Source organism: Lagenorhynchus albirostris, chromosome 3, assembly GCF_949774975.1.
Source record: "Lagenorhynchus albirostris chromosome 3, mLagAlb1.1, whole genome shotgun sequence".
NCBI lineage: Eukaryota > Metazoa > Chordata > Mammalia > Artiodactyla > Delphinidae > Lagenorhynchus > Lagenorhynchus albirostris.
In genome coordinates, this window is record NC_083097.1 from 32,006,591 (window position 1) to 32,020,727 (window position 14,137).

A 14,137-nucleotide genomic window follows, 5' to 3' on the forward strand; every position below is an offset into this window, starting at 1 on the left:
GAAAAGGGAACCCTCCTACACTATTGGTGGGAGTGTATATTGGTACAACGACTATGGAGAACAGAATGGAGCTTCCTTAAAAAGCTATAAATAGAACTACCATATGACCCAGCAATCCCACTACTGGACATATAGCCTGAGAAAACCATAATTCAAAAAGATACATGCACCCCCCAATGTTCATTGCAGCACTGTTTACAATAGCCAAGACGTGGAAGCAACCTAAATGTCCATCAACAAAGGAATGGATAAAGAAGATGTAGTACATATATACAATGGACCGCTAGCCATAAAAAAGAACAAAATAATGCCATTTGCAGCAACATGGATGGACCTAGAGGTTATCATACTAAGTGAGGTAAGTCAGAGAAAGACAAACATGGTATCACTTATATGTGGAATCTAAAAAAAGCTGATACAAATGAATTTATTTACAAAACAGAAACAGACTCACAGACTTCAAAAACAAACTTATGGTTACCAAAGGGGAAAGGTGGGGGGGTGGGAGAGATAAATTAGAAGGTTGGGATTAACATATACACAATACTATATACAAAATAATCAACAAGGACCTACTGTATAGCACAGAGAACTCTATACTCAATATTCTGTAATAACCTACATGGGAAAAGAATCTAAAACAGAATGGATATATGTATACATATAACTGAATCACTTTGCTGTACATGTGAAACTAACACAACATTGTAAATCAACTATACTCCAATATAAAATAAAAAATTAAAAGAATTAAAATTTAAAAAAAAATCACATCTAAAACCTAGTTAGTAATATTCCTTAGCAATATCAGGATATTTTGATGGTGGGAAAAACTGGCAAATAATGACCCACAAATAATGCCTCGGCCTGGTGACTGGTCCTCAGCTGCAGGTAGATAGGCTGGGAGCAGGGACCTAGTCACATAGCAGAGCTATGGACCTGCTGAAAGTGCCTGCTGACATTCCAACACCTGACTCATACTAATTCTAGTAAAACTAATTCTCCACTAGAATATGATTACGAAAATCAAGTTGAATTAGACAACATCAAATATTTCTTCTAAGAGCTCTGTGGAAAGATTAGCTGACTTTCATCTCAAAAAAATTACAAAACATACTAAACATTTTGCATAAAGTAGGACTTTGAAAATCTTTGAAGAGGTACTTCCCTGGTGGTCCAGTGGTTAAGACTCTGCAATTCTACTGCAGGGGGTGCGGGTTCAATCTCTGGTCGGGGAACTAGGATCCAGAATGCCAAAACGTGCGGCCAAAAAAAAAAAAAATTAAAACCTTCGAAGAGATACAACAGACGATTAAAAGCCTTCAAAATTAGCAGTTAAAATAATACTTACAATGACTAAATACATTCAATTTAAAGGACTAAGCAAATGTAGTTGTCTTTGTCCTCTAAGCATTAAAGAAACAAAGTTTTAGTACATTTTGGGTTTTTTTGAAATCAATACAAAATTACTTGCTATGGTTTGAATGATGCCCCCCCCCCAATTCCTATGTTGAAATCCTAACACCCAAAGATGATGGTATTAGTAGATGGGGCCTTTGGGAGGTGATTAGGTCAGGAGGCTAGAGCTCTCATGAATGGGATTAATGCTCTTATAAGAGACGCTACAGTTTCCTAGTCCCTTCTGCCGTGTCAGGACACAAGACACAAGAAGTCTGGGACCTGAAAGAGGGCCCTCACCCAAACATGTTCACACTCTGATTTCAGACTTTCAGCCAACAGAAGTTTGAGAAATAAATTTGTTGTTTATAAACTGCCCAGTCTGTGGTATTTCGTTACAGCAGCCTGAATGGACTAGGACAGTACTTCTTAAAAATTTTTTTAAACTTTTTATTTTGTATTGGAGGATAGCCAATTAACAATGTTGTGATAGTTTCAGGTGCACAGCAAAGCAACTCAGCCATACCTATACATGTATACATTCTCCCCCAAACTTCCCTCCCATCCAGGCTGCCAGGTTGCCACTGAACAGAGTTCCCTGTGCTATACAGTAGGTCCCTGTTGGTTATTTTAAATATAGCAGTGTGTACATGTCGATCCCAAACTTCCTAACTATCCCTCCTTCCACACCCTTCCCCCCTGGTAACCATAAGTTAGTCCTCTGTGAGTCTGTTTCTGTTTTGTAAATAAGTTCATTTGTATCGTTTCTTTTTAGATTCCACACATAAGGGATATCATAGGATATTTTTCTTTCTCTAGGACAGTACTTTATATACCAAAGAGTTTAAAAAAATGAAACAAACTGTCTGAAGTTCAGCTATATCATCACAGTTTTCAGAGGTGATGATGATTAAGTGTGCTTTTAGTTTATTTGGGGGCCAACTATGTTTTTGTTGAAAAACAATAGTAGAAGGCAATATGAAAATGATACACATGTGCTTAAAAACCAAACTATCCAAAACAAATCTATTTCTGAATACATTTTACCACATTTAATCAACTGTAACAGACCCTAGCTTTGACATTGAATTTTATTCTCCAGGCTTGTAATTCCCCTTGTGGTATTTTCTTTTGCCACTAGGTGGCTGTAGGTTAGCTTACCTGATCCAGGCCAGTTTCTGTGAGAAATCAAACAGCTTATACAGAAAAGTTACCATCATACCATCATTGCTCATTTTGTATATTAATCACTAAAAGAATCAGAATTGTTCTATAGATCGATCCACTTTTTCAAACCCTTTACAATAAACTGCAGTTAAAAAATAAAAACTGTAAAGATATTTGATTAGATTATAAAGTGTTTAGAAAGTATAAATAGCTATTTTAAAACATTTGGAACAAGCCGCTATGTGTTACTGAACCAGATTCTTATCTATGGTACCTAAAAGTCAGTTTTACCAGTCTCAGTGGTACATAAATCAACACTGATGGTTTTAAAATTTCAAATAGAATGACACAAGTTTAAGAATTTTTAAGTACATTTTATTAAGAATGTATCCCTTTGATAAGATTATGCTTCAGGAGGCTTTTAATGCCCTTGACATAAAACTGTACACATTATACAAAAACAAGAAAACCACAAAAAAAAATCAAGGTGAGCAAAACCATTAGAGGACAAACCTTATTTAAATTATACACAACTCAATGAAATATTCTTACGGAAAATATATAAATACTTTTTCTTTCTATGTTACAGTTATACAATATAAATCAGATTTCAATGTCTGTTCAGTGACCTACAAACACCAGAACCTCCAAATATGTAGCAGCGTATTACTAAATAAAAAAGAAAATTTTGTGGTTAGGGAGCATTAAGTCAGATTTTTTTCACAATCCCTTACCACTTTTCAAAACTAATTTACACCATTTGTTTTACAATGCAGCTTTAGGGTTTCTGACAGGCCAATAATGGAACATTTTCAACTATTATCTATGAAAGTTTTAATCTCCCCCCTCCTTTGCCCCAAGACTTTGCATTTTGTGCTAAATCAACCTATTTAGTGGCAAAATTACAAGATATACTTTTTTGGCATAAATTATATTTTTCAAATTAAATATTTTATAAAGAAGGTCAAACAAAATGTGCAATTTATGCATGCTGTGGCATAGCTATCCACCTATATTACAAAAATACTCTAAAGGGGAGAAAATCCACATTCTGTGTGAGTCATAAAACACTACTATGAATGAAAACTACCCTGGGAACCTAAAACTAAAAGAAAAAACAAATGCTCCTAGAAAGATTCTCACAGATTTCAATATTGTCTGATAAGCACTGCTATTAATTTTACCGGTATGCTTTTATAATCAAACTCTCACTGTAGTGATACTCTTGAAATGAAGCTGGTAATAATGTATTCCCTGAATGGGGAGACAAGGGAGACCTTTCCCAACTTACATTTTGGAAAATGTGAAATGTTCTTTTACTCCAACAGCTCTTCTCATAAAACTCTCTCAATTAATTGTTTCTTTTTTCCCATGTTCAATGGAGTGTGAATTTGAGACCAAACTGGAAGCATAGGACAAAAGGGGAAAAACCTTACTTCCAAAGGACCTTTCCCAAGGTAGTTTACAACGCTCCTCTCACACAAAATTAGCACCTCACTCTTACCATGCAAAAGTAACTGCAGTTATAATTTGGATGACAATTTGATTGCTTTTTATTGCTTAATGATCTGTGCTTTAATGTGGGAATAAAAGGCATCCTCTGAATGGAATGAAAAAAAATTTATATAAATAGCAGGAGACAAATCTAAATAAGCATTCCCACCTCACTGCTGAACACTCTGCCATTGTAATATGCCCAGAAAAACTCAGCTTTAATTACCTCAAGCTCTGGATAAAAGAGCTCAAAACTATTAAAGCCACCCCATTTCAAAAGGACTTATACACCTGATGTTAGAGTAACTACCATAATAAAGTATATACCTTCAAAGAGCCTCTTTCAAAGTCAATGTCTTACAGAATGCCCTTATGCTACCAATCTTCATTAGAAAATTTTTTATTAGGGAGAAAAGACTTTTTCCCTCCTCAAGTCTATCTAAGCATAAATAGGAAGTAAAAGTATAAGAAATTTTAGACCATATTTAATTACAAATACTAATTTCTAATTTCCGTATTTATCAGTATTTACTTATTAGTATGTGAAGCTGAAATCTGTTCTTGAAAAAAATTTCAATTAGAAATGACAATTCACTTTACAATTAGAAATTCACAGTTTACAACCAGCACAACTGCCCAAATTCCTCCAAATTATTCAATAATTACCAGTAGTACAAATTTATATGGACTAAGATTAATTCTAAAATCTTGGAAAACTACAGTATTGACATTATTTTGGTATTTTATAGTCTGGTAATATCTATTACATATAGGTGCTTTTCTCAATTATTTCTATTACCACTGACAACATTCCTAACCTTTTCTGCTATAATTTAATATTTTAAACACTTAAGTAAATCACTTGGCACCGCATGTGAGCATTTTTCATCATAGAAGTCTACTTTTATACAAATAAGTACTTAAAGAAAACATATTAGACCTGTCAGTGAAACATGGATAAACCAAATAGCAGTATACATTTAAGTACAGACATCTTTTTTTCTTAGATTACTGAGAACCACAAAGCTCTGTCTCCCCAAACTAAGTGCTATAGGCAAATATTATGATATATACACACATCTTTCAAAGTAATAATCAAAAAAACTGTTCAGGCTAATAGTAATGAAGACTTCATTTCAGGATGAATGAGTGAGGTGGGGTCCAGGGATGAGTGTGTGTGTGTGTGTGTGTGTGTGTGTGTGTGTGTGTGTGTGTGTGTGTGTGTGTGTGTGTGTAACAAAAAATTTACTGTTAACTTTTGAGGGATTAAACCACAGATTTTATATTAACTGAGGTAGTGTTTAAAATGAATGTCTAAAATATGTTAATCCCATTATTCATAAGATTACTACATCACCTCCTTTGGAGTTTTTAATCACTATTTGGTCTAGTATCTCTGACATTTGGTTCTCCAGAAGGCAGTTTAATCATCCAAGACCAAAGACCAAGGTGACAGGCAACGTTCTTAGAAGTACTGTTAACATTTAAATAAACACTTGGGTTCAGTGATAAATTAAAGTTAAAAAAAAAAGCATTTCTTTTATCTTCAATTGGATTTTATGAAAGAAAATCTGAAGAACCACTTTTTAACATAAGCAGAAGCTTACAGCCCTTATCTGCTTTGTTATAATGTAAGTTGCTACACAGTGCACATAAGAACAATTCACTGAAGTGCAGTCAAAGAGGTGTTATGAAGTGAGATGAAATGCTTCATCCCAATTGGAACTTTCAGTGCCAGTATATTTAAAAAAAAAAAAAAAATCTCTGTGAGTTACGTTTTCTAGTTCACAGGGTTCTTTACAGAGATCTCAAAGAACAAGCCCATTATAAAAAGGATCTGTAATATGGGAAGATATTAATCCATGTACTATGACTGTGTCAGAGTTGATGCATAACTGTAAAAATGGTCTAAACAAATGAATTAAAAAAGGGTCCTAATCAGTCCAGCTGGATTTTTTTTTCTATTTATATATAGACCTCAAAAAAGATAATCCTTTCATTTACAAGCATTCTAATGAGGATGGCCATGCTTTTTTATATACAAATTTGCATATATGTTTAATTCCTGTAAAGATTTCCAAATATTTTTAGACATACACAAATTAAACACACAAATAAACAAAACCTTGCCCTCATCAACTTAATTTTGCAAATGTGATAAAGGCAATTACTGTACTCATTCATAAACTCACCTATCACTGCATTTAGTTTGTGCAAAACAAGAACACTGATATAAAAATTAAATTACTGCTGCTTTAAAATTTGGTACTTAAGGCTTTTCACTACAATTTTTAATCGTAATAGTAAGTTTCATTAATGATTTTTTAAAAGGAACTATGGCTTTTCTTTTCCCATGGAATGTATAAATTGTAGGCAAACTTATCTTTTCCTCAAGAGATGCAAGATTTTATTTAATGCTTTCTTTTGCTTTAGGTCTAAATTAATAGTGCTTGTTCAAGTTACGGTTTAAAATGGTGATATGGGAAGCTGATGAAAATGGAAGTCCACTGAAAATATATGCATTCTATGAATGGAAAATACTTTGAATTATAAAATAATTTTTCTGATTTTAATCAGGAACTGTAGTGAAAAACCTTAATTAGTTCAAATAGCCTACAATAACACATTGCAACAAAACTGAAGAGATGGAAAACAAGAAACTTTATGTAAGTCTAGTAATGTAAAAATAATTTATAAGTCCTGGTTGTTGAGGCTCTTCTTTCGCTGTGAGGCTACAAACCTCTGAAGTAGTGTTATAAACATGAAGAAAAAAGTGGAAGGGCCAAAGATCCCCCTCTAATACCAGCAGTTACAGCACACCCCATTGTGCTAATAGGATGCACCCTCAGAGACACTGATTCCTAGTTTCCACAAATTAGTTAACAAACAAGGCATCTTTATATTTACCCTAAAAAAAGAATTCAGAAATAACCGTGTGAAGGGTGCTTCTGCATATCTTATTATTGTTCCACTGTTATTATGCTCTTAAAATGAAAAAATAGAAAACCTATGTAGGTATTCAGTGCTTGGCTCTTGCATACAATGGTAACTAAAACTCTTAAAACTGTGGTAATGAACAATGAACCCCTAAAAGGGCTCAACGGGGGAGAGAGGAAGTTGTTTCGGTTAGGGAAGTCCGCAGTTCCAACTGCTCATGTACCAGTAATTGCTGGAACAGCGTAGCGAAGATACTCCTATCTTTGCTGCCCAGTCAATCGGCATTTTCTGAGGCTTTTAGAAGTCCACAAATATGAATATATATAGTATACATCTATATACATCATAAATATGAGGTCAGGATTCAACAGATGTATCAACTATAGGTTGCTTTGGTGGTGTTGCCAAGACAGCCTCTGCTTCTTCATGCATCTAGAAAAGAAGTGGTAAATTATTAATGACTTTCTAGTGTATCAACAGATATAATCTCTTTTAACTTAATTCAAAGAGATTTTTGAAAGATAAAGTTCAAAAGTACAAATCCTACTTACTTGTAAAAACTGTACATCCTGAAATAATTCTTGTATGAACCTCCGACATGGAAGTCTAAATGTGCAGTGTGACAGCAAATGGGAAACCTCAGAGTAAAGGCATATGTCATCAAATGTTTGAGGATACTTCTCCTTAATTCTAAAATGGAAGAAAGGACTAGGATGTGGTAAAAATTATAATAATGACTTTGCTATTTTCTTTCAAAATATCACTTTTTAAATATCTTTTTCCTCCAGATATTGATTAAGTGGTACATCTGGGTGATGGCATAAGAATATAAAATAGTAAATATTCCTACCTCACACTTACATTAGCTATTTTAAGTTTGGGATTATCTCTTAAAATGATAAAAACACAAATACTTCTTGGAAAGTTAGAAATATTCTTTATCACTGGCATGAGAAATTACAGAATTTATTTATCAGCCTAGGATAACTCAAGTATTTTCAAAACTAAGTTTTAAAATAGAAATAAGTTTTTAAAGTTAGACTGAAATTATTAATATCCTTGACTGGGCTCGCTCTCTATATCTTTCAACCTTTAACAGTGGCTTTTAGCTGGCAGAGCATCTCAGAGTCAGTGGTGGTATGGGGTAATGCACAGATTAAGGACACACTATACTTAGAGCTTCTGACCAGGAGGTCTGCAGTGGGACCCTGGCATCTGTGTTACTATTATTTTGTAAAGCCCCACAGGAGACCCTGAGGTGCATTTTTTTTTTTTTGAGGACCACTGCTTTAAATAGTGCAAATCAAAGATGCTGAAGATTGCCTGAATTTTCTTTTATCATGTTGCTGTGATTTAGAAAAGCAATAAAAATTCTGCAACTTTTATTAAAAGAAAGGAGTAAAAATAGGGAAAAATTAAACCAAGAAAATATCACTTATTTTTATGTATGCCAGCTTTTCTTAAGCTTTAAGGTCTCAGGATACCCCTACTTTCTTAAAAATTACTTGAGAACCCCACAAATTTTATTTTTTGTGGGTGATAGCCATCAATAATTACCATATAAGAAAGTAAAACTGAGAAAATTTCAAAATATTTATTAATTCATTTAAAAAATAAAATTATTACATGTTAACATAAATACATATACTTTAATGAAAAAAAACTATATTTTCCAAAACTAAAAAAGTGAGAAGATTGGTATTGTTTTACATTTTTACAGATCTCTTTAAAGTCTGGCTGAATAGAAGACAGCTGGATTCACATACCTGCTTCTGCATTCAATTTGTAACCGTACGCTAGTTTGGTTGACGTATGTAAAGAAAATCTAGTCTCACTCAGATATGCCATGCAGTTGAGAACCACTGATGTAAGCTAATTAGTCTAACTTTTGAAGTATTTCAAATATCTTTTTCACCATAAAAAGCAGAACAAAGAATACTCATGCTCATAGCTTACTTACGTTAAAAGCCCAGTTTCATGACATTTAGTTGAAACTGAACTACTCAAATTAATGACTAATCTCAGAACTTCTTTGCGAAGGAGTATACGGCACATTGGTGTATCATCTGGAATTGTTTTAACACCTGAAGAGAAGATTAAAATATTTTATCTATATCACAATAGAAAAGTATTATAACTCATGGAATTTGTTTTTTCAACTCTACCAAATATATAAAACTGAGATAAATTGCACATGACCTGCCAATCATTTTGGGAGCAAAATTCTTTCTAATGAAAGCAGATAGCTAAGAGGGTATGTATCAGCAGCTGATATAGGTGCAACAGTTATCTAAACATACCTCAGTAAAACTGACTTGTCATAGTTATGAGACAACTTTAATTAACAGTATGTATCTACAACAACAACAGACTAAGTATAGTTATACAGGGCTTGGATTTAAATCTGAAAACTTACCTAGTAGCAATTCTGTGCTTTTGGTGCTGCTGGCTGATCCTTCTTGAGACACTCCATCACTGCATCCAGAAATGCCCGAAAATTTAGAGGGAACTACTTCTAAGGGATTATGGATAGTCTGCTCACACCAATCAGAATATGGAATGTCTTGAAGGTCTGAAGAAAAAATTAAATCAATTAACAGATCATAATGGCTTAATTCCTATGCTTGCACTGTATACTATAGAAGAGATGATTCCTTGTAATTTCTTTCCAGTCTTCAATAATTATTTTCCCTGATGAAGATTTTCAAAGTAAATTCAGACCACTCAGATAGTAAAATTTGCTAAATTCTAAAGACATTTATACATAAAATTTTATACTCCTAAATTATAAAAAATACATAAATACGTGTTTATTTAAAGAATTCGAATAAAGATGTATACAGAATAAAAAATGAAGGTACCTTATCTACCCCCTCTCCCATCCCTCCCACCCCCAAACTAAATACCCCTCTCTTAAATATATAAAAATTCAGATATTTGCTATTTTAAATTTCTCTTTCTTGCTCTTTTGGTGTATAAGTGGGATTATACTGTATCTATTATTCTATCACTTGTTGTTCCCACCATTTAATAATTACCAATATTAGAATCACAGTTCCCTGGGCTTATCAGTTCCTTCCTTAGAGTTAAATTTACTATACTACCCATGCATTGCTAAGGTATACTCCTAGATGGGATTTTAAGGTCAACCAAACATCTTAGTGCTGTTAAAATTATTTAAAAATTTCCTGAGCACTTGAAGTGATTAGAGCAAATGGAAATCAGAAAGTCTTTGGTTATCCTTTTAGGAAGTAACATTGGGCAACCCAGAAATCATGCAACCTCAGTAGCTACAAAAGAGATTGAGAGAGAAGAGACACACTCAGCCAGAAGGTGAGACCTCTTGATAGCTAGTTCAGTCCTCTTTCCACTACAACACATTGTCAGAGTATTAAAAAGAGCTTTTAAAAAAGCTTTTTAAAAAGTCCAGGAAACTAGACCAATGTAAACACACACTACCTCTCCCTATGCTGTTTTCAACAGAATAGATATCACCACCTCATCTCATCTTTAAGCACTTCCTAAGATTAGTATTTACATAGTACTAAGCGGAATATGCTTTGGTTCCTCAGAAAATCAATTTAGCATAGCTTTAATATTAAGGAAATCATGCATCTGTCAGGCACTTAAAAGTAATGTATGGTACTTAAATTATACATTGATTTAAAATATAAAACTACTGCCAAAAGATCTGAGAACTAAAGATGTACTTAAAAACCAGCAATGCTGAATAACCAGGTAAGAGATGACTATGTTATTTTAGACTCAGTTGATGAGCTGCCCAGGGAGTAAAATGACAAAATATTCCAGTGCAAGGAACAATAAGAAAATTATACTTCTTTTAATCAACATGTTTCTGAAAAGTTATAAACTAATTCATTTCAGCCTCACCTTCAACCAGTGATGACTCCTAACATTTCTAACCTGTTACAACCACATCTTATTTCTAAAGATATCATTCATTCTCATTAAAAAAAAAAAAAAAATCATGAGTCTAACTAAGCCAGGCCAAAAGAATTAGTTTCTTCCATTGGAAGACGTGAAAAAGCATCCTAAGTATAGTGATAACAGAAGGCTTTTACTACTACATGGGGTATTTTTTTGTGTGAAACCTGCTATAAACCATATGAATAAATTTTTTAATGAAATAATTACATGTGCTAAATGGAAACTTCAGAGAACAAGTGGGTAGAATATAGGCACTATTTATAAATTGGCACGATAAGGAGAACCAAAACTTCCTGAAACTGGGAAAGGACCAGCTAGTTGGCCTCCTTCTTCTTATGCATGGAAGGTAATGTCTAGGACTCTGCTGAAGGCAAAACTGTGCATACTATATTGATGATACTGACTTTTAGGGACCTTTATTTTCTATCTTCTCTTAAAAAGTATTCAATGCAATGATACTTATAATTTTACTCAACACATTTTATTTCAAGATTATTTTTAATTTGGATGAAGCATTATGTCCATAAACTGAACCATTTTATCTATGTGATTGATGTTTAGTTTCTTCACTGTAGTTGTTTGCTTTTACTGCTTCCTCTCTTTTTAATTAACAATATTCTAGCTCAGCTTTATTTTATCTTTTAATTAAAAATGGAGACATGAAGCATAGGACAGACCAGACTCTAAGAAACTGGATACCTTCTTTATTCCCTGTATCTGGGCATAAGGCTGACTCCAGCCACTGTATGTGGGAAAGAACAAAAAGCTCTAAGCAAAAAATTACATAAGTCCATATGGGCTAATTAAGAAAAATCATAAGCTCAATTTTTCCTATCAGAAAGTAGCCAAGTCGCCAAATAGCTTATCTGAAATGCTGAAACAATTCTTTATGAAAAACATTAAGAATTTCTGTGAGGAGCTCTGTCTCTGGTAGATATACCCACCTGATCACCAGTTCCCCTTGGCAGCAGGGATGTAAAATGAAATGAACAAGGAGATTTTCCTTAGGAGCACAGTAAGATCATTCTAACTGACCTGTCAGAATTTATGAAAGAATATTATTTCTAACATAAACAACTTAGTGTGAGTTACCATTAACGGAGAGCCTACTGAATGTTAATCTTACATGTTAGTAAGTACCAAAACCACACCATAAGGCAGGTATCGTTATTCCTATTTAGAGATTTAAGAAAAAATTAAAAGTAAATCTCAGTGAAACTACGTAGATTGCCCAAGATCAGATAACTAATAAGATGGAAAAGTTTGGCTTTGAGCCTAAGTCTCCTTGATACCAAAACTCACACTCTGCTATGTTTACACCAGGGGTCTTCAGTGTTTCTTGAAGCCCTGGCATTTCCTAGCCTTCTCTACCCCCAATTTTATACTTGGGCAAGGCTAGTAGATGGAGTGCCACCCCACTGTTCCCCTTACATCCTCATCTGCATACCACTGAGCTTTTGTATAGATTTTGATTGAAACATGGGTTTTGCAGCTAAAATAATTTTGAAAACCACCACTGTCTCTTTAGGGCCCTCCCCTACCCCATGTAGTTTCTACCCACTCCTCACAAATTTGTCAGTTTAATAACCTAGACATTCAAACTGATCTCTTGCCATTATCTTTTATAGTTAGCTGATTTTTTTTCCCAGTGCTCTCTCTTTCACAGATGGACTGGTCTACAACACTTCGAAGGTTTCCCACTCAGTTGGTTAGCTACATTAGGGCAAATGTGGTGGTATACATAAAAATGGACCCAAAAGAAATATATAATACTAAATGTTGAAAGGCCAACATGTTGCCTTGCACACTAAACAATACAATGCACAAGTATCTGTGAAGGTGGTAGACACAGAATAAAATGTTAGGAAATATCCTAATAGCCTTTCCACTGAGCTTTAACATTTTTTGAACAACTACCACTACCAACACTACCAACACTACCACCAGACTGAAAGTCTCAAAGAATGAAAAGTCTTGTGTTCAAGTCCTGACATCCCTTTAAAATGATCATTACATAGTAGAGGGACAACTTCAGACTATAACTACAAAGCTACAGTAATCAAAACAATATGGTACTGGCACAAAAACAGAAATATAACATATAGACAAAGGGAACAGAATAGAGAGCCCAGAAATAAACCCATGCACTTATGGTCAATTCATCTACGAGAAAGGAGGCAAGAATATACAATGGGGAAAAGAAAGTCTCTTCAATAAGTGGTGCTGGAAAAACTGGACAGCTACATGTAAAGGAATGAAATTAGAACATTCCCTGGCACCATATACAAAAATAAACACAAAATGGATTAAAGACCTAAACTCCTAGAAGAAAACAGAGGCAGAACACTCTTTGACATAAATTGCAGTAGTATATTTTGGATCTGTCTCCTAGAGTAACTGAAATAAAAACAAAAATAAACCTAATTAAACTTAAAAGCTTCTGCACAGCAAAAAACAAAACAAACAAAACAAACAAAAAAAAACACCCCATAAACAAAATGACAACTTATGGACTGTGAGAAAATATTTGCAAACAATGCTACTGACAGGGGATTAATTTCCAAAATATACAAACAGCTCATACAGCTCAGTATCAAAAAAAAAAAAAAAAACCCAAACAACCCAATCAAAAAATGGGCAGAAGACCTAAATAAACATTTCTCCAAAGAAGACATATAGATGGCAATGAAAAGGCCAACAGGCACATGAAAAGATGCTCAATATCACTAATTATTAGAGAAATGCAAATCAAAACTACAAGGTATCACCTCACACCAGTCAGAATGGCCATCATTAAAAAGTCTACAAACAGTAAATGCTGGAGACTGTGAAGAAACAGGAATGCTCCTACATTGTTGGTGAGAATGTAAATTGGTGCAGCCACTATGAAGAACGGTATGGAGGTTCCTTAAAAAACTAAAAACAGAGTCACCATGTGATCCTGCAATCCCACTCCTGGGCATATATCCAGAGAAAACTCTAATTGGAAAAGATACATGCACCCCAATGTTCATAGCAGCACTATTTACAATAGCCAAGCCATGGAAGCAACCTAAATGTGCATCAACAGATGAATGGATAATGAAGATGGAATATTACTCAGCCATGAAAAAGAATGAAATAATACCATTTGCAGCAACATGGATGGACCTAGAGATTATCATATTAAGTCAGAAAGAGAAAGACAAATATA

At 34.0% G+C, this 14,137-nt stretch overlaps 1 protein-coding gene across 1 annotated transcript in view; it reads right to left on the reverse strand.

Moving 5' to 3' along the window:
- RICTOR (RPTOR independent companion of MTOR complex 2) overlaps positions 1 to 14,137 on the reverse strand; it is a 131,466-nt gene that overhangs the window by 812 nt on the left and 116,517 nt on the right. The window contains exons 36-40 of the mRNA XM_060146980.1: positions 9,413 to 9,568; positions 8,957 to 9,080; positions 7,548 to 7,686; positions 7,220 to 7,428; positions 3,857 to 3,967 (exon numbers count right to left, since the gene is read on the reverse strand). Of these exons, the coding sequence (XP_060002963.1) occupies positions 7,354 to 7,428; positions 7,548 to 7,686; positions 8,957 to 9,080; positions 9,413 to 9,568 (494 nt within the window). The 3' untranslated portion in view covers positions 3,857 to 3,967; positions 7,220 to 7,353. The remainder of the gene's footprint in view (positions 1 to 3,856; positions 3,968 to 7,219; positions 7,429 to 7,547; positions 7,687 to 8,956; positions 9,081 to 9,412; positions 9,569 to 14,137) is intronic.